This window comes from Calidris pugnax, unplaced genomic scaffold (assembly GCF_001431845.1).
Source record: "Calidris pugnax isolate Ruff unplaced genomic scaffold, ASM143184v1 scaffold24, whole genome shotgun sequence".
In the NCBI taxonomy this organism is placed as follows: domain Eukaryota; kingdom Metazoa; phylum Chordata; class Aves; order Charadriiformes; family Scolopacidae; genus Calidris; species Calidris pugnax.
Window position 1 is genome coordinate 20,977,594 of NW_015090922.1, and position 19,769 is coordinate 20,997,362.

Here is a 19,769-nt window from a genome sequence, read left to right on the forward strand (position 1 = left end):
ACATTCGCTTGTAGACTGAGTAATTAATATCAATCCCCATCTCCCCTGATCACCTAAATAAGGTCAGATGAACAACAATACTTTCTCCTCACCATTGATTTTAGATGACTACTTTTCAGACAACACTCAGACACATGATTACTTTTCTCATAGCGCATTCAAAAAAAAAAAAATCAGTGATCAGTTTGGATGGTATGAACCACAGACATGCATATTTTCAAAAATGCACAGGTCTGAAAGGTGAATAATAGAGCAGAAGACACCTTGGCTGTAGTTTGGCTGTGCTTTACAGCCCTTTCTGAAAAGGCAGAAGAGGGAAAAATTGAATGTCCATAACCTGCAGCACTAACAAATGGCAACCATTCCTCAAAAAAGGATATACTTTCAAATTCCATCAGCATAACCTATCATGAGAATTTTTGGTGGGCAAATAAATAACCACTTGATTAATCAAGAATTGTTTTCAGTAAAGCAGAACCTAGATCAAACAAACAGTAGACTCTATATAGCTTTAATGATCTTGTATCAGCCATTTCCTGTCTAGGAGAAGGCTGTAAAAGACAAAGAAATGGCAGTTCTATGCAAAGTGCTATGCATCTTACTACCTAATGTGTTTAATTTAACTTTGGAATGCAGCATGCACAGTAAACACTGCCAATTATTTACTCTTTACTCATAGGTACACTTGGTATATATTTTCAAAGCAAAATTTATTCACAGTACATATACAGCATTTCTTCCAGTCTTTCTTCCAGTTTTTGTTATAAATTATTGCCTGTATCTATAGTACATTAATCTCAGTACATTATCTAAAGCCCATGTCATTTTCTTAATTTCTGCCTCCTTGTAGGCTTATTATTTCCTAATTTTACCACATTTGCTAATTTTTATTCTTGTTCTGTTACACACCCTGATCGCTTTTCCTGTTGGCAGCCTAAGAGGCAAGAGAGAACAAACTACTTGGAAAACATAAAAGATCTTAACAGTCAAAAGCCGGAAGGTTAAAAGAAAATTTCAGCTTAAGAAAATTGTCTCAAAGCATACAGTCAAGTCTTATAGCTACATTTATTTCTTCCTCATAAAAATCAGCCTTAAAAAAAAAAAAGCCTCAGATGGCACTTCTCTACTTATTTTTTCTTCTTTTTTTTGTTTAAACATAGCAGCAATGAATATATGCTTTCTTCTACATAGGACACAAAGAAAGACAAAAAGTCATTGCCCCAAGGAGTTTGCACAATAAACCAAACTGACAAAACACACTTCACTAGGGTCTAAAAATAAACAGTGATTAAAATTAGTGCAGGAACTGTTGGTTAATATTTTTTATAAGCAAACAGCAAGATTACATTAACTGCCCCCCCTGGGAATAAAACAGATTTACAATAGATTTAATTAAATGCATTCAATGAAGTCCAAATATAAAAACAACAAACAGGCTCATCATCTGAAATGGTGCCTAAACTCTAGTAAACCATTCTGAACCATAATAAATGCCTCAGATTACCTTCAGTTTTCATTTTGGCTTTCAGCACTCCATAGAGAATTTTTATTTTCACATGAAATGTTTTGTGTTTTTCCCCTTCAATTTGTTTACTGGATTTGTAAAAGTTTCCGAAGTTGCTTCTAAATCAGGTTTTGGAAGGAAGGCTTTACTCCATTTTAATTAATTTCTAATAGAGCATCAGGGACTGATTTTCTGCTCCACAGTGACATGCCAAAAGAAGGATCACTGACTACAGGTCAATGGAAGCGCAACACTGTAATCTGTATAACAGAAGAAAAAAAAAAAAAAAGGAATACAAGAAAGGCATGACCTAGCTCCAAAAGGTGGAGCACTATTCTGTATGTAGGATAATAAAGAACCAAGCCTAAAACTAGTACTGCTGCTTAGTGTGCAATCTTAAGAGGAGCTAAAACACTCCCCCTTCTACTAGCTTTCAGAACTCAGCATACTCTGATTCTTTGATTTTCTTAATATCAGCAGAATGGCATAGAGTTACTAAAAGCAAAAGGCATGACGACACTGTGTCACCAGTGGAGTCAACTTGATTTCAGATCAGAACCTATCCTGAAGTTTATCAGCAATTTCCTTTGGAAAAGCAGCATGAGAGTCTTTCTAAAGGAAATTAAGTGGAAGAAAGAGATATCTGTGCATGTATATACGTAAATACATGCACACACACAAATAAAGAAACCAGACCAAGCACACTCAAAAAATCAAAAGTGGAATGAATATATTTATGCATTAAACCATTATATTCTCCATACTATTCATGCATTAAACCAAAATTCAGGGATAATTCTCTAAATACTTCCTGCCACTAAGTTGCTCTGCTCACAGTGGCCACAGCAACAGAAGCCCCATAAAACGAGTGCATTTTATTCTGTGACCAACCCAGAGAACTAGAATTCTAAAACACCCATTCCGGCATAGCGTCCCCCACCGACAGCAAGTTTCATGCGCACAGGGTTCAGTCCTATCCAACAGAAACAGATTGTTATGAAAGTTCAAGGAAAAAAGTTTAGTTTCAAAGCCCAATTTTCCAGCAGAACAGCATTACAGAAAGTTCTATAGGAGGAAGCAGAGCAATGTACAAGGATGACAGGATTTTAGTATTTGCTGGAACTACCTTTATTAGGAATTAAAACATATTAAACGAAAAGGGAAATATATTCTGGACTCAGAAGTTTTTTGAAAGAGTAAGTTTCGCTGATGCTAAAACCTAAAAAGCTTCAGAAGTCAACTTAAAACTTCTGTAGTCCTGTTCTTTCCCAAGGGCATGCTTTCAAGTGCATCTCTCTAAAGCAAAGCTCTTGTTTTCAAGTTTTTTCTTTTCAGAAAGCACAGTAGCAGCTTGTTGTAAATGGTGAAGTGTGTGAACTCTGTGCAGTTGATAAAAATTCCAGGTTAAGCCATACTTGAAGTTAAAAAACAATCAACCAGGACGATATTTTTAGTTGGTCCCTTTTCCAGAGTTTTTCCAAATTGTTGTGAACCCCTAAAATTTCTGTTTCATAATCCTCTCTGATATTGATTCTTCCAGGCAGGCACAGAAAAATTTAACTTCCACTTATGAAATGCCAAGATGGCCCGTTTTGCTCTGACTGTAACAGAATAAAAGGTTATTTACTCAACTCTTTGCAAACTGCACAGTACCCGTCTCAGGCATATACTTCCACTCTCCTGTACATCTACTTCTTAAGATGCAAAGCATGGGACACCAAGATTTGTTTCCTTCAAATGTACTGTGAAGGTTTGGGTTTGATGCTCAAAGTATTTTAGGTCCTTTTACAGGAATGGACCTTAAACTCTGCAAAATATTATACAGTTACTGCTCCAGTTCTCTTTCAGCTGAGTTTACATTGTATGCTTCCTGGCAGAATTTCATCTTTCCCTACTCCATGCCCATGCAACTTTTAAAAAGTCCTGTATGAAAATTCTTTAACCATCTAAGACGACCTTTGGCTTTCTGTGGTACCAGCTATGGATTCTTCAAGAAATTACAAAGAGGCATTTCTACTCAATTTATTCAAGTTAGGCACAAGAATACTAGCAGCAAATAACATTAACAAAAATCTTTATCACAATTGATATAAAATTGTCCAGCAGATAAAATGGGATACTGAGGAGCAATCTGTTGTTTTCCAGTATTTCTGTTAAGCATTTTTAGCAAATAGGAGCCCTCCTGCTCTCTTAGGCTCAAAAGGAAACCAAGTCATAATAAGCCTCCTATCCCACACTTGAAACCACCTTGACTGGAGAATATAGGAGGAATAAAGTGCAATATTATTCATATTCATTATATCATAAAATGCCTATGGGTCCCAGAACTAATGCCCACCAGTGCCAACTGTCCCTCTTCACAGACAAAGCATTGAATGGCCAGGAAGAAGAGGCAAACACTCACAATATATGATTCAAGTCACAGAATCACAGAATCATCATGGTTGGAGGGGACCTCCAAGATCGAGTCCAACCACAAAAAAAAAAAACCACAACACAAAAACCACCCCCAACACACACAACACCCCACCACATCACACCCACCCACAAACCAATAATCTTGGGCACTAGAGCATGCCCTGAAGAGCCATGTCCACACGTTTCTTAAATACCTTCCTGGATGGTGACTCCACCCCCTCCCTGGGCAGGCTGTTCCAGTGCCTGACCACCCTCTCAGGAAAGTAATTCTTCCTAATATCTACTCTAAACCTCCCCTGCCGCAACTTTAGACCATTTCCTCCAGTCCTGTCATTATTCTCTTCGGAGGCCAACATCCACCTCTCTACAACCTCCTTTCAGGTAGTTGTAGAGGGCAATGAGGTCCCCCTTCACCCTCCTCTTCTCCAAACTAAACATGCCCAGTTCCTTCAGCCTCTCCTCACACAACTTGCTCTCTAGAGCCCTCATCAGCTTGGTGGCTCTCCTCTGGACACGCTCCAGCACTTCAATGTCCTTCCTGTAGTGAGGGGCCCAAAACTGGACACAATACTCAAGGTGAGGCCTCACCAGTGCCAAGTACAGAGGCACAACGACTTCCCTACTCCTGCTGGCCACACATATTCCTGATATAGGCCAGGATGCTGTTGGCCTTCTTGGCCACCTGGGCTCATGTTAAGCCAGCTGTCCACCAACACTCCCAGGTCCTTTTCTGCCGGGCAGCTTTCCAGCCATTCTTCCCTAAGCCTGTAGCATTGCCTGGAGTTGTTGTGACAGACATGCAGGACCCGGCACTTGGCCTTATTAAACCTCATCCCATTGGCCTTAGCCCATTGATCCAGTCTGTCCAGATCCCTCTGTAGAGCCTTCCGACCCTCAAGCAGATCAACACTCCCACCTAGTTTGGTGTCATCTGCGAACTTACTGAGGGTGCACTCAATCTCCTTATCTAGATCATCCATAAAGATATTAAACAAGACTGGCCTAGTTTCATTAGCTGGGAGGGTTTTTTTCTCTCACTCCTGGACAGATGCAATCTTTCCTTATTCTTCATGAAATACAGCTATGCACGTTCAGAAGCTGCTGGACGATCATCCTTCTGCTTTCATTTGTCAAGAGGAGCAGTTCCAATGGACTCTTCAGCAGGGTCAGACCAGAGGTGTATGGAAAAAGAAAGCATCCCCATCTTGCCCAAAGGGAAGTTGAGCCCACTTAGAGTGCAAGACGCCATATTCACTCCCATCACCACAGCTGCTCTCACACTCCGACTGATCAGATCTTATAAGGCTTCACATTGGTCTCATTCTTATCTGTGTTACACCAATGTAGCCATGTCAACTGCAAAGCAACTGTCCTTGAGTGAGACAGAAGAGAGCCTGGCCTCAAATGTATCTTATCTGACAACACCCACCTCTCAAGTGTGCAATGCTCTGAAATATAGAGGAACCACCAACCACTTTAACTCAAATCCACTGAATTAAAGAGAGCTGTCCCAACAGAGAACTTGATGCTCCATTTCAGGTGCCATTTCAGAAACACTTTAGAGAAAAGAAAACAATGGTTTTACATGATAGCTGTGTGGAATCACATTTCAGTTACATCAGCCTCTAGCTATTTATTCCTTGCTTCCCAGAAACACAGCACAGTATCAAATAAAAAGGCTTTGTCAATTTATTTTTTGCACAGTAATGCAATTCTTTATATTTAAAAGCCCAAATCTTTTTCTAAGCAAAATCAAAGGTTAGAACAGGATTTTACAAAAAGCAAACAAAAATATATATGATTATGTTCCTAAATCTAATCTTAGTTCTATGTCCCATTTCTGTAAAACAACACGAGAAACAAATGTCTTAGTCAAGGAGAGAATACAATGATTTGCGTCTTCAAGTGGCAAACCTTGGGAATTTAAAGGGAAACTCCTAAAAATTTGCATTCTAATTCTTTTGCCACCATCATTCCCTTGTTTTTGTACATGTCTATTTCCTCTCTTTTTGCAACACATGTTGAATAACAGCAAGATACAGGAGGAATATCAGCCACAGGACTGAACGTTTGCAGCTTTAAAGACCAACATGTCGCTCATATGGGTGAGTCAACCTAAGAGAGTTTTTTGAAGCCATGAATCTTTGCACACTTGAGTAAGAAATTTTAAAAAATGTTTCTGGAACTATTGGAAAAGCACTCTTCACTAATTTGTTCATCACACGCCTCCATCCAAAACACAGCACCAGTCATCTGGGGTTTATTCTTCACCATGTTCAAGCTCTAATCTTGGCTCTCTTGAGCTGCCACTCAAGGGCCACTTTCCAAGTAGAGGGACAAAGAGTCTAAGCACTAAGTACATCAATATCCTTCTCCCAGTCAGCCCAATTACACTGCTGCTGGAAAGCTTCAGAAGTAGTTTCAGGAATACTAGTCATTACCTATGTACTGGATGTATTTAAAAGAAGCCTCCTCCATTGAATATAAGATACCAATTGCCTTGTGCTATATGGAAATTTATCTCTTACTTTTTTTTAACCTAGTATCAGAAAGAATGGAATTTTTATTGCCCAATAAACACATAATCCTTTTATGAATTTTCCTAAACTCTTGGCCTCAATACTATTTCTACGGCAGTAAGTTCCATAGAACTGTAAACTGCCTAAAAAGTATATTTCCTCTTCTCACTTCCAAATTGGCTGTCTTTTAACTTAACTCCCTATGTTCTTGAACTATGAAATAAAGCAGAAGCTGACCATGTTTCTTTGATTCTGTTCCACCTTATTTATAGCATAGGAAACAAAGGGACAATTTTTGGGTCAATGTATCAGTTTGTCTTTTCCCTCTCTCCATCACATCTCTACATCATTTTTCCAACCATTAAAATACCTCCCACCCTCACAGTTTATACTTTCTTTAATGGTGCAAGCAATCAGCATAGCTATTATCTCAGAAAAGAACTTAATCTCACACATGGACAAAATCCTTAAACTAAAGAGTAGGGGAGGAAACCAAGACTCCAAATCCTCACTAATTGTGATCTGTTAGCTTTCACTAATTTATAGGATTAACTCACTCCTCTAATAATCCACAGATTTCTTCCTCACATCACAGCTGAGTCATGGGGTTTTCATACTCATAGGATAAGCCTACTTAGCTCTTTTCAGTCCATGGGATACCCTCTACCTCTTTCTTCCCTTGGTCACCTCAGTATCATGAAGGGGAAAAGTAATGATTCTAAGGTCATTAAGCCATGCATAAAAATGCTTAAGAGATCAAATCACACCAGAGTAATGTGAAAAAGAAACCCCTCCTACAATTCACATAGATTTCAGCTTCTCCTCTGGATGATATTAGAGAATCGGTATACAACTGGGCTGTTAGTTGAGGGGGTGGACAAGAGGCATGAAATACAAATAGCCGACTCTTGTAATATACAAATTGAATGATCAAACAATCATGGCAAAGTGTCAGCTGATGACATACACTGACTTTAGTAGGGTCATATCTAATCATTAGTGATGTGGTTTAAAAAGGCTTTTAGTCAGAGGAGAGCTACTTCAGAGATAACTAATGCACAGGGGATGAGGGCAACAGAGATAATTAAGCAGGGATATCATTTCAGTGCCAATGAATTTGTTTGACAATGTTTCTTGGCCCAGTCAAACAAACTTTGGAAATAAAATTCCTGCACTTTCATGCTACAGTCTCACTAGAGTTACTTCGCTGTTAGAGTCCAGCTCACAAATGAAAAAAAAACAAACCCAAACCATCAGTGCAAGAGTGTGCACACATTTGTGCAGCATCATCATTCACGAGCTCACAGCAATACAAACAAAGTTTTCTACTACGTTCAGGGAGCCATCACACTCAAATGTGGATGTCATACATTCAGTGACTGAGTTGCTATTAAAATATAAGCCAATCAAAAAAAAATCTAGATCAAAACCGAACTGCACAAAGGCAAAATACCTCCTGCATCAGATATCTCATACTGAATCATGTGTGGTCACATACAAATATGGTACTAGAAGTCATAATATACAATTCTCCTTTTCTTTAGTTGCTAAGATGCTTTGGCAAAATAGGCCCCACTGTAGGAAGCATGGAATAATTACAGAAGACACCTGCTAGTCTACAGATGGAGCAAGTAACTTGATTTCTGTACCTTGCATTATATGCTTTAGAAGCTACCTAAATTACCCTGGCACTGTTGCAGCAATCATTAACATTTTAACTTTATTCTGCTGAACACTTTAAGAAGCAGCAGAAACAGCAGCAAGTGGAAGAGAAATAAATTAGACAGCAGAGACTTGGAAAAAAGAATCTTGGAATCAGAACCCTGGATGGAAATACCCCACATGCAGGCATTGGCTCTGTATCTGAACTCTACATCTTGTGCCCAACTCTAATCATTACCAGTTTCTTTTTAAAAGCCTGTGCTTGAAAGAGCTGATGTGTTATGAGACAGCCGTGACCTAAGTAAACTCCAAACAAATCATTCATCACTGCAAAACTCCAGAACAAGCTGGTACTTTCTCAGAGTAGTGTTCTTCTAAACACACATTATACATAAAGAGGAAACAGAAAGCACATACTGTAGGCTTTCATCAATTGTACACAAACAAAGCCTTTGATAACTCTCTGAATATGCTTGAGATCATTATGCCTGCGGCCAAGAGGCTCTCAGTAGTCTACGATCTCATTTTCCAAAGTTTTGGTCAAAAGGGTCTTTTTAAGAGCAAGGGAGAAAGGAACACTTTCTCCTTTAATATCATTATGTACACAACACCCCTACTCAAACCCTTTCATGCACCATCTTTTTACTTACCAAATTCAAATTTTACAACCCCAAGGTATGGAGAGGAGCTGCTCATGCTACTCACATCAACAGCCACCTTTTCTTTCACTAACCCTTCCCTTTCATGGCCCACATTGTTCCTGGAACAGTTGGCCTTTTCCAGTTCTCTGGTTCTTTCTTACTTTCCTGTCTTCTTACTTTTCTTACCTTTTGTTTGCTTTTTAAAATATTTTGTTTAGACATGAAGAGATTCTTATGTGGATTCAGGAAGGTAGAGGACCAAGGAAGTGAAAAACCACTGTTTTATATTCTGCAGCTCACACAACAATGCAGTTAATGCCATGCTGTTGGTTAAGAGGCACAACAACGTGCGAGAACCATGCAGTTGATTTTAGCTAGAAGAGAGTGCCTGTTCTAAAGAGGAACAACTACTTCTAAATAATGGAACACTTTTACCCCAGAAAAAGTATTTTAGTGTAACCAGCTTAATCTAGTCACTATTTTCAACTCCTTTTCCCTTTGAAAGCAAATCCAAAAATCATTCTGAACTACCAAGGACACAAATCTATCTAATTTTTTAATGCGCTGTTTTTGTTTCAGCTACTTTACCAGCTTTGCATAATAAAATAATAAAAATTTAATGTATTCAATTTAGTACCACATTCTCTATAAAAATTTGGAGAAGCAATCATTTCATCAAGGTATTTGGACTTTTGGCTCCTACATTAGTACCCCAGACCCAAAGGTTTCTTTAGAAGTGTTCATGTAACAACCAGTAAGCAACAGAAATGTACTTAACACTGTGGTATCCTATAATTCACATTAGCAGCTGCACAAATAATTACAGCACTTCTCAGGTAAAACCTCACCAATTTAAATGAGTTTTCTCTGAGCAGGGATTGAAATCTCTTTGAGTGATAGGGAGATGAACAGAAGCCTCTGCAAGTGTTAAATACAGGACTGTGTTCCCAGGGCATACAAATGCTACCTGCTGATGACTAAAAGAACATGATTTTCAGACTCTGGATCAAATTCTATTGAATTTTGGCTACTGTATTCCTAAATGTATTTAACAGAAAGGGGTCCCTTTTACCCTGAGCAGGTAACCATTTCATCATTCTGATGTTCACAGGAGGGCTTTAACGGGCCATGCCTTTTCTTTAAGATCAATCAATTCCCTCTCCCTTGCCTCTGATTCACTGTTTTGTAAGAGGACCATTTACCAGCACAATTTGATTCAGCCGTTTTCAGAAAAGAGCATCAGCTGCTCATTAATGAGCCAGGCCTAGGGGACATCACAGGTTTTTGGAACCCAATCTCTGTTTCTGTCTCATCAAGGAGTGGCTAAATATGGAATTGCATAAAACAGGGCTGGTAGGGATTGATGCGGTCATCTACACCATTTCCTAATCTCCACATGGCACCAGTTTTGCCTAGACAATTCTTAGCAGTTATTTCTGACTTATTCTTAGGAGATTCCATTGATGAGTTCCTATAATGCCTCCATTAAATTATTAGAAAGTTTCTTTTACATCTGACATGCATCTTCAGTGAAACACAGTATTATTCTATTTTTCAGACTTTGAACATATAACACATTACTAAATCTGGTAGTGTATAAATTGACTTTATTTTTTCCCACTTAGTCCTGACAGCAATTACTGAATAGCTGAATAGGGGCATGTCATTTAAGACTTACCCTACACTACTGCTGCAGCTAAGACCTACAATATCTCAACACTCACCTAATTTTATCTTATTTTTTCTACCAAAACTGAAATGAAAGTTGTAATTCATTCCCCATAACAAGGTTCTAATTTCAGGCAGTCCAGAGCAGGAGATGCTAGGAAGGGAGTAACATCCTAGCACTTAGGATAGTATGAAAACTTTTTGGTGCCTAGAATTGCCATGAGTCAATTCTAGCCACTGAATGTCACTTTCAAACTAATGTTTTCTCTTTCTGGTGATACTTTGAGGAAGAAAATACAGTCAGTTTTCAAGGTACCCAACATTTCTGTCAAGTTATCAAGACTGTCTAACAAAAGCTAATTTACAATGGGAGGTGTCTACAGCAGGCGCCATTAAGTCTAGAGCCATGAGACTGACTTCTCCCTGGACATCAATTTAACAAGATTATGATGTAGAAGGGTACTGTACCTCTCTGAAGTGCAAGGCTTTTTATCCCTAGAAATTATTTTCTTTTCCTCTTAGCTAATGCACAGTGAGGTTTTACTAATCACTGTTCTTAAGGGAAAGCAAGAAAATTTAATTAATATATAGACGTTCGCAAGTAAGTAGCTTGTGCCTCTTTTTTTAATTCATCTTCAAATCAAGAAAGGTTCTAATTACAATGAGGTAACAGATTCATCTTCCTAGTGTTCTTCCCCAGCAGAGTTTTGTAATTGTAAGTGCATAACAAAAAGATATATCAGAGAGAGATGTAAAACATTCTGAAAATGCATAGCAAGTAATATTGTACACAGAAGCAGAGAAAGCAAAGCTTGCATCTTCCTGCTACTTTAAAAAGTAATTTATTTGTAACTTGAAGTTTTTCTTCTTACTTGACTAATTCCCAGTCTGAAACAGATACTACATAACCAAACACTAAAGTCCTTTCAATGTGTTTAAAGACAAAAGCTATCATTTATTATTCCTTGACTGGACAATTAAATGTAAAGTGAGAATTTTAACATTTGAAGGAAGAATCTCAAAGAGAATATAAAACTTACAGTCCATCACAGACCAACATCGCTAGGGTTGTTTGGGTGAGTTTTTTTTGGGGGGTGGGGGGGGAGGTGAGGGAGGTGTCAGTTTGTCCGTTTTTTTGGATGGGGCTTCTTTGGGGTTTTTTTTGTTGGTTTTTTTTGAGGTGAAAGCTTGAATTTCGTTGTGTAAAGGAAAGAAATCAGAGAGCAACAGCGCAGCTACCCTGTTAGCTCTGAGAACCTGGTTCTTCTGTACAGTTTTGTGAAGCACTTAAGAAAATTACTGTCTCGGGAGATGACGACTGCAGGATGGGGGGACACAACAGTCTTTTCTATTTCAAGGAGAAGGAAATGGTAGAGAACAGTCCTTAATCTAACTGGAGCCAAACTATAGAATCAGACTGGAAAGTTTGAATGTTAGATTCTCCTCAGTGAATATCTGTAACACAAAATGAAACATCTAGGAACCATGAACATTATTCAAAAGTAAACAAAAGACACATTTTCATAGAAAATGGACCTAAAAGATTGTGAATGCAATAAAACTGATTTTCCTAATACAAATAACAATTATTCGGTTTTCTTAACCTGCATTCTTTGTTTATACTTTTTTCTTAGATCAGTTTTTTTTTTTCTTAGATCAAACTATGATCACGTATTGACCTGCTCAAATGGGATTCAGGTTCACTAGAGCATAAATCCACAAAACTATAAAATCACATGTTTTCCAGATAAAATAACTGCAGTTCACTTCTGGCTTTACCAAGTCTTCTTTGGTGTTTAACAATATCTTAATGTTTATGAATAACATCACTTTTTTCTGTAATATCAGTTACTCATACTGATAGATTCCTAAATTAATATTTAACATTTATCTTGCAATCCATTCATAACTTAGTAAAAAGACCAACTTCCAAAGATTTATGTGCCTAAGGAAGCCAACAGAGGTGGCTGGAAGAATTCAGAAAGAATAGGCTTGTGTTGCAATCTGCAAGTGCTTGGGCACTCTGAAAATCGCACCATCTGCAGCTTCGTGCATAGGAAAGCCTCCCTCCTGTCATAAACAGCCCTTTTGTGCCAGCTGGTGTGGATGGGGTCTACAGGGACTTATGGGTGTGGTGTACCAGAAAACAGCAAGTCAGAGGAGAAAAAGAAGTACACATGTGAGAAGTACAGGAAAATCTCCCCAGAACTGCTAAGCTCTGGAGACTAGTGGACTAGTTGAATGCAAGAGAACTGACAAAAATCAAAACACCAAGAATCAGTTGGATCTCCAGAAGGCCACCAGTGCACACATGGGAAGAAAACAAACAGGTTTGTTACATTAAAATACTTACTTGGTAGGGATATAGAGTGACGCCATTCGTTCTTGACAAAGACCAGGTGCCGTCAAGGTACTGATGAGCCTGGATTGCTACGGAGTTGAGAACATTACCATTGCTGGGGCTAGTGGCCATTTGAAAACTGACCTTAGCTTGGTGTCCAGGAGAGCCATTTTTCTTCTCCACCCCGTTGACAATTCCTAGACTGTTGGGTTTGCCAACGTGTTTGTTGGCAACAAAGCCTGTATAATTTGATGTAGCATAAGGAGCAGGCATGTATGCCCAGTCCCTGGGCTGCAGGCTGCCCATGTGCCGGGGACTCACTAACGTGGGGATATTGGAGAGAGGTGGGGGAGAGCCTGGTGAGGCATCATAATGTTCTGAGTTGTCAGCTTGCTCTAAGGTCAGCACCATCTGAATGGCCTCTTGCTTCAACTGGTTCAGGTGCGTGGCACAAACGTCACATCTATTGTCCTTCTCATTCCATGCCTTACGAATGGTATTGGGAACTTGGAGCTTGTCGTGAATCACCGAAGAGAAACCTGGGTCCTAAATAAAAAAAAAAAAAAAAAAAAAGGAAAATCAAACAGAGAAGGGAGAGGGGGGAACAGGAGAGAAATGTTTAACCATGGTCACCACAGTGAAACATTATTACTGCTGATTGTGCATTTCAAAAGCCAATTTATGAGATAAGCTTAGAATGCAAACAAAGGCCATTAGATACAGTCAACATATGCCAGCAGTAGAGCTGAACAAAAATGAGAAACTAGATCGTGCTAGAAAGAAAAATTTCTTTTACTTTTACTGATAAGTGGAAAATATTATAATTTCATTGCAAGCTTCAATGCATGACAGAGAGAATGAATTAACCTGCTTCACACCAGTGCACCTAATTTCTGGCTTGAATGAAATCTACTCCTAGTTATACAGGTGAAATCAAGAGCACCTCCACTAAAACCAGTGGGCTTGCAGCAAGGTTCACAAATCCATCTATGCATCAGTGCCAGTTTTTGGTATTCAGAAAATCCAGGAAATACTCTACAACAAAAACATAAAATTTCAAAGCCTACTTGTAAAGGAAAAATGAAAAACCAGAAGTACCATCACTCTCCCAAAATCCTTTCCAGAATTCAAAACAGATGGATATTTGATAAAGTTTTCAAGAGCTTTTCAGCATTTCATTTACCAAAACCACACTTTTCAGCTGAAAAAAACACAAAGAAAAAAAAACCACAATTTTTTCTAGTAATCAAATGTTTTACCACTATTTTGGGTATCTGCTGATAATGTAAAATAAAACAATAATTTTATTTAGAAATTAGAACATGTATAGGGTCAATAATTCATAAGGAATAATTTTATTCTCAGGAAGCATAGTTTTGATGCAAAACCACATGATCAGGTTTGAAATCTCACATCCTGACCTCATGGGTAGATCTCTGAGTATCAGTGGTACTCTCCACAGAGCAATATGGACCCTGATCTGACTACAGCCATTGAATGCTGGCTTAAATTGCAAAGTGCTTCAGTAAGCGATGAAGTCAAACAGCAGTCTTAGCAGGAGGTTATCACCATCTTGCCTAGTTCTTACAGTATCACACAGTTTCAGAAACACACAGCAAAAACATGTGTGTTACACAGAACAAACAATGGCAGTTAGGTGATGGAAATATTTCTTGGAAATTTCACACCACATTTTTGTGGTTTCACAGATCAGGCAGAGCAGACTTCACCTCCTTACATTTTGGAGACTTATTGGTGGATTTTCTTATGACTACTCAAAAAAAAAGGTTATAATCAGTATAATCAAAATCTCTTTTTTTTTTTCTCCCCTCTTTTTGGCTTTGTCAGCTTTAGCAGCAAACTGAAATCAGTCCGGGAGAGTGCATGGGAGTGGACAGAGGAAATCACACAAATAGACACCACCCTTATTAAGTAATTTGATGAACACCATGCCATCCAAGATGGACAAATTTCATGTCCTGATAGTTTGGCTGTGGTGGGAAAGAATGGGTAGGGGGTATAATATATAGAGAGAGAGTATTCATTGGTAGAGGGTCATATTCATTATGATCTGTCTTTATTATATACTCAAGCATTTTATTTTCACTGTTTAACTACTGTGAACAGCTCCTCAGCATGCAGTGATTAATTGATTCATAAATCATGGTGCCTCTTTATGCACAGCAGCAAAAGAGCAGTTCTAGAGCCTCAGAAGCCCAAGAGAGTCATATAAGCTGATGAGAAACAACAGGAGGCTGTGATCTGATCAAGCCTCAAGCTGGTCATTCCTATTTTATGCACAAAGAGGGTCAGAGCATCAAAGCGTGTCAAGAAGACAGGAACTGGAATCGTCACCAACCCTCCCCCCTTAACCTTTGGGAAAGGGACCAGTTGAAATCAGGGGGAAAAAACAGAATGCAAAAGATGTCAAATCTTATTTTCCATCCCAGACCGTAACTAGGTCAAGAGATCACATCAGATATAGGCACCCCATCCATGATGCCAGGTATGCAGGGAAAGACTCTATTTTTACCATAATGAGCTAGACAAAACTACCTATACAGCTGAAGTGAGGTGTGAGTCTTCTTTCCAGGCTGCTCCACGTCAGTCCAGGAAAAATCCTTGCCAGCTTTTCCTTCAGCTAGCTAGTGCCACAGAGCTAGTTGTTGTTCTTTGAAAGTTAACTTCCCTTAGGCAACTAGGCTTGAACCCAGGTAATTATATACAACATTCAGATCCAGCAGCAGTTCAAGATGGAAATTCCTGGATACTATGATAAATATTCCAAGGAAATAAAGCCTTCTCTAAAGTAAGCAAATGTCAGCATGATATAAATATTCAAGTAGCACACCAACTTTAAAGAGTGCTGGACAGCAGTGAATTCAGCTTCATCTCAGTCTTAAAACAAACATAAGATCATTTTCTGATACAACAATAAACACAGAGAGAGGGAGGGAGCAAGGGAGGGAGGGAAGAAGGAAGACTGTTCCTCCTCAGGAGCAGAAAGGAGAAAAACAGGCACAACCTGAATTGATTACTCCCAAGATTGGCTCTACTAATCTATCAGACTCTACTAGATGGATAGCTCAACACCAGGTCCAAGTCTGGAATGTGAAACAAAACCCTACAGGACAGCAAATAAATTTGGAGAAACTCGGGTTCCAGAAACAATTAGTTACATTTTGTTCTCAAAGCAAATCTGATAGAGCTTAAAAGATAGTTTAGTTTCTTATTCTGCACTGGGCACCTCCACTGTAATGTCACAGAAGAATCAGCTAACAGCCTTGAAACACATTTAACAGGAAGGAGGTCAAAACTGGACAGTCACTACACCCTTGCTTGAATAGCAGGAAAATGCAGCTTCATGACACTTTCTGTTTCAGTATTTCATCTGCAAGCAACCATCTGTACACATTCCTTTAGGATTGCTCATTAGTTCAATAAACAGTATCTTGTCCCATATGAAATAATGATGGGCAAGCCTCACAGGATAAGATCTTTGAGCTAGCTGCACTAAGCAGCAGGAGTTGGAAAGGTTATACTCACTACCGAAACTTGTGAGGTCTAAGAAACTCCACACTCACTGGCATGAGAGCAGATTTGCTTGTGAAATCTGAGGTTGACACTGGAAATACGATTCATATTTTGGCACTCATTTCCACTGACAGAACAAAGTACAGTGACACTGAAAACTGAAACAGAACTTTAAAAGTCACAAGAGAGTTTGGTTTGAGTTCAAGGCAAAGGTTCATGATGGTTTCTCTTATTGCTGTAATGGTTCACCCATCTTTAGTATAAACAGCCTTAGTATAAACTCTTATTCCTATAATAAACAAATGAAGGCGTGTAAGAGGTCTGAAAGCTTCAGGAGATCAGTCACAACACAGACCATAGCACAAATGCACAAGGCAAGCAGTGAACTAAACAGAGTGCACACTGAGTTTTGTTGCAAGGAATCTCTTCACGTTACCTTCGAGTTTTCAAGCTCAAGTAAACACCAATTCCCCCTATGTTTAATTGTTCATCTTCTCCATGGTAACCAACTAGTGATTTATCCCTCATCTTTGATCCTGAACTAAAAAACCACAAGGGAAAGACAGATGAGGGAAGGAAGTTTTGCTTTTTAGAGGCCCAACATAGACAGGTATGCTGAGGAATTCTTGATTTACCCAGTGAACGTACTCAGCAAACAGGCACTAGTTAAGAAACTCTGAAGTACACAGACAGCTGTACCAGGGTAAATGCACTCCTGACCTCACGGAAGAGAAGCAACAGCACTACTGTATGATCACGTAAGGTAATGCAGAAGCATCCTCCTCATCTCCCTTTGTAAATCTATACCTCGCTATATAGCTTGCATAACATTTTAATTCCATCACTAAGAAAGCAGACTACAAGAATAATCCTTCCCTTCCTGCTACCCAGCTTGATGCCCATCTTCTTCAACAATCTGTTTCATACATATATTTACACAAAGCTCACAGGAAGATAAGATGAAAGCAGGCAGAGCCCAACTGGTGGACAGAAGCAGGCAAGAAACAGGATAAACAGTTTGTGCTTTTTACATGTTACATGGAACCTAATTGATCACAGGTTCATATACAAATACACATACGCATGCTACTTTTTTGTAAATATACTACAGACAGAAACTAATATGGGATTTTGTGCACAATTATTTGATTTTGTCAACTATAGCCTCCACAAGTATACACATTTTAACCCTATGTCATTACCTCAACGAAAACTCAACTGTACAATGGATCTCAAGACCTTCTTATCAAATAATGTTCTTCAATATTATCCATCGTTCTTCGGGAAAAAACAAAGCAGTCAACACTAAATCACAGAGGTCAGCTTCCACTTGAAGATGCTCACAGAAGCCTCATGGAGTTCTTTTGTTTCTGAAAAGGTCCAGGCAGCAATGACTGCTGGTATGTGATCCATCACACAAGGTGAGGGGAGAAGCAGGGGATAGCAATGATCAAAGTTCTGCCCAGGAGGAAGTGTGTTTTCCAGACCCTCACTCTCCACAGGCAGGGAGTAAAAGAACTAATTAAGAAACATTAGTAGGAGAGAAGACTTAACCCTGATAAAAAACACATGTTTTTCCATGACTCCGCAAACATCTCTACTCTAAACACAATCCTGTTAGTTCCATGGCTAGGGGAAGAAAAAAACAAGTCTCCTCTATTCTGCTTTCTCTCGTGAGGGTATACTTTCCAGCCCAATAAAGAGATTATACTTGTAAATTTACTTTCCAGAGGCACTTGGATTATTTCCCAAGTGTCTCTGCACCCTAACTTAAAACATATCCTATCATCTTCATGGCCACATCTCAGAGATCTGCTGTTTTCAGCATTCCAGAGCCCCAACAGTTGAAAAACCTCACTGTTAAAATGGCACCACATACGTTAAAGCAAAAGTATGTTCAAATAAACTGAAGTCAATAGGAGTTTTTCCTCAAATAAGCATGACAAAGATACACACTATGACTATAAATTAGTAGCGCTGTACAATCAAACTGAGCCAGGAACCCCTGGACAAAAAAATCAGTTAGCTTGGCTAAGTAAAGATTGAATCATCTGAATTAACTATGGTGGCAGGATCTCTGCTAGCACAAGCAGTGTTTTGTTAAGTAAAAGCCAAAATTGCACGAGCAAGACCAGGGGGGCAGCGAGGTGGCCTCCCTTTTTCTATTGCTCTGTACATAGCAACTAACACCTGCTCTGGGCAAGACCACACTGCCTTACCTTCTCTGTCACAGAAGACTTCCCTCACACCCAACATGTCTTGTTCACATAAGCCATCCATTACCACTCCCAGATGAATAAATGAAACTATTATCTCCTTTGCTAGAAAAGGAGAACATATTTCCCTCTTGTCTTTCCGAAACTCTCCTTTTTCCCCAGCAGGAACATCCCCCCATAAGCCCTGTTACTGCATGTTGGGGAGAGGAGAGAAAAGTTAGTAAGTAGAGAACCTGGGCAAAAGAAGAGACAGAGGTCACGAGAAAAGCACAGTAGAAGTAGTAAGGAAGAGGCTTTTTGTATTAGCCTGTTTCCAGCAAGCCCTTCTAAAGAGACTGTTTTACCAACTGCAGTAAAAACGTCTGCAGTGTTATCATATCCCACCTCTAACTATTATCATTGTTGTTCTTTAAACTTGAAGAACCGATTTCTGCTGCTGACTCAAGCTTTCACTTTCAAAAAGGCCATGAGAGTGCCAAACTACATTCAGTATCTCCAGAACACATCTGGGAGACCAGTGGGACCAGTTCTTTTGGAGGTGGGGGGTTGGAGAGGAAAAAATCAAATCTTAATCATGTCTGGTGTAGCCCTCACAACATTAATAATTTCAAGGTGTTTTTCTTGAGCTGGCACATACTACTGACATTTAGACTTTTATAATTCAACATTTGTCAGTTTAAACCAGCCACTCTGCAGCCAGAAAAAATTGCTCCTTTGGTTTAGGTTCTCTGTTTCCTTATCTGAAAGAAACAAAGTTTGAGCAAGGCTCACCTTATACACTTGCAGCAGCAGGAAGCAGAAGAGAGGAAAGCCTGGAAAAATAGGAGGATTAAAAATGGGGAGGAGGAACAGAAGAAGAAGAAAAGCAAAAAGCATTTTCCAGTTGCTCCATGGATTGGCTTATGGCTCTGATGATGGATCAGCACTGATGGACTTGCAGCCTTACACATCTGGCACACAGGTGTTTGTGTCAGCACTTGATAACTAGACAGCAGCCAGATTTTTAATTGCATTGGGAAGAAGAGATGAAATAGAAGCAGGAAAACCTAAATATACATTTAGTGGTGCAAATCCAAGCTTTGCCCAATGAGCTCTGCTATGCAGTTGTCTAGAGCTCTGCAATCCAGACTGTATCTGTGGCCACAGCATGCATAGGGTATCCTGGAGGAAAGCAGCCTCTACAGCTATGTGGTAGACCACCCTTTTTATAGCACAAAGAATAGAAATAAACACAGAACTGCCGAAGCCTCACCACTTACTCTGGAA

The 19,769-nt window shown here is 39.2% G+C and overlaps 1 protein-coding gene across 1 annotated transcript in view; it reads right to left on the reverse strand.

The window, feature by feature from the left end:
• Positions 1-19,769, reverse strand: part of KIF26B (kinesin family member 26B) — a 293,196-nt gene that overhangs the window by 193,325 nt on the left and 80,102 nt on the right. The window contains exon 3 of the mRNA XM_014951158.1: positions 12,766-13,299. Within this exon, the coding sequence (XP_014806644.1) occupies positions 12,766-13,299 (534 nt within the window). The remainder of the gene's footprint in view (positions 1-12,765; positions 13,300-19,769) is intronic.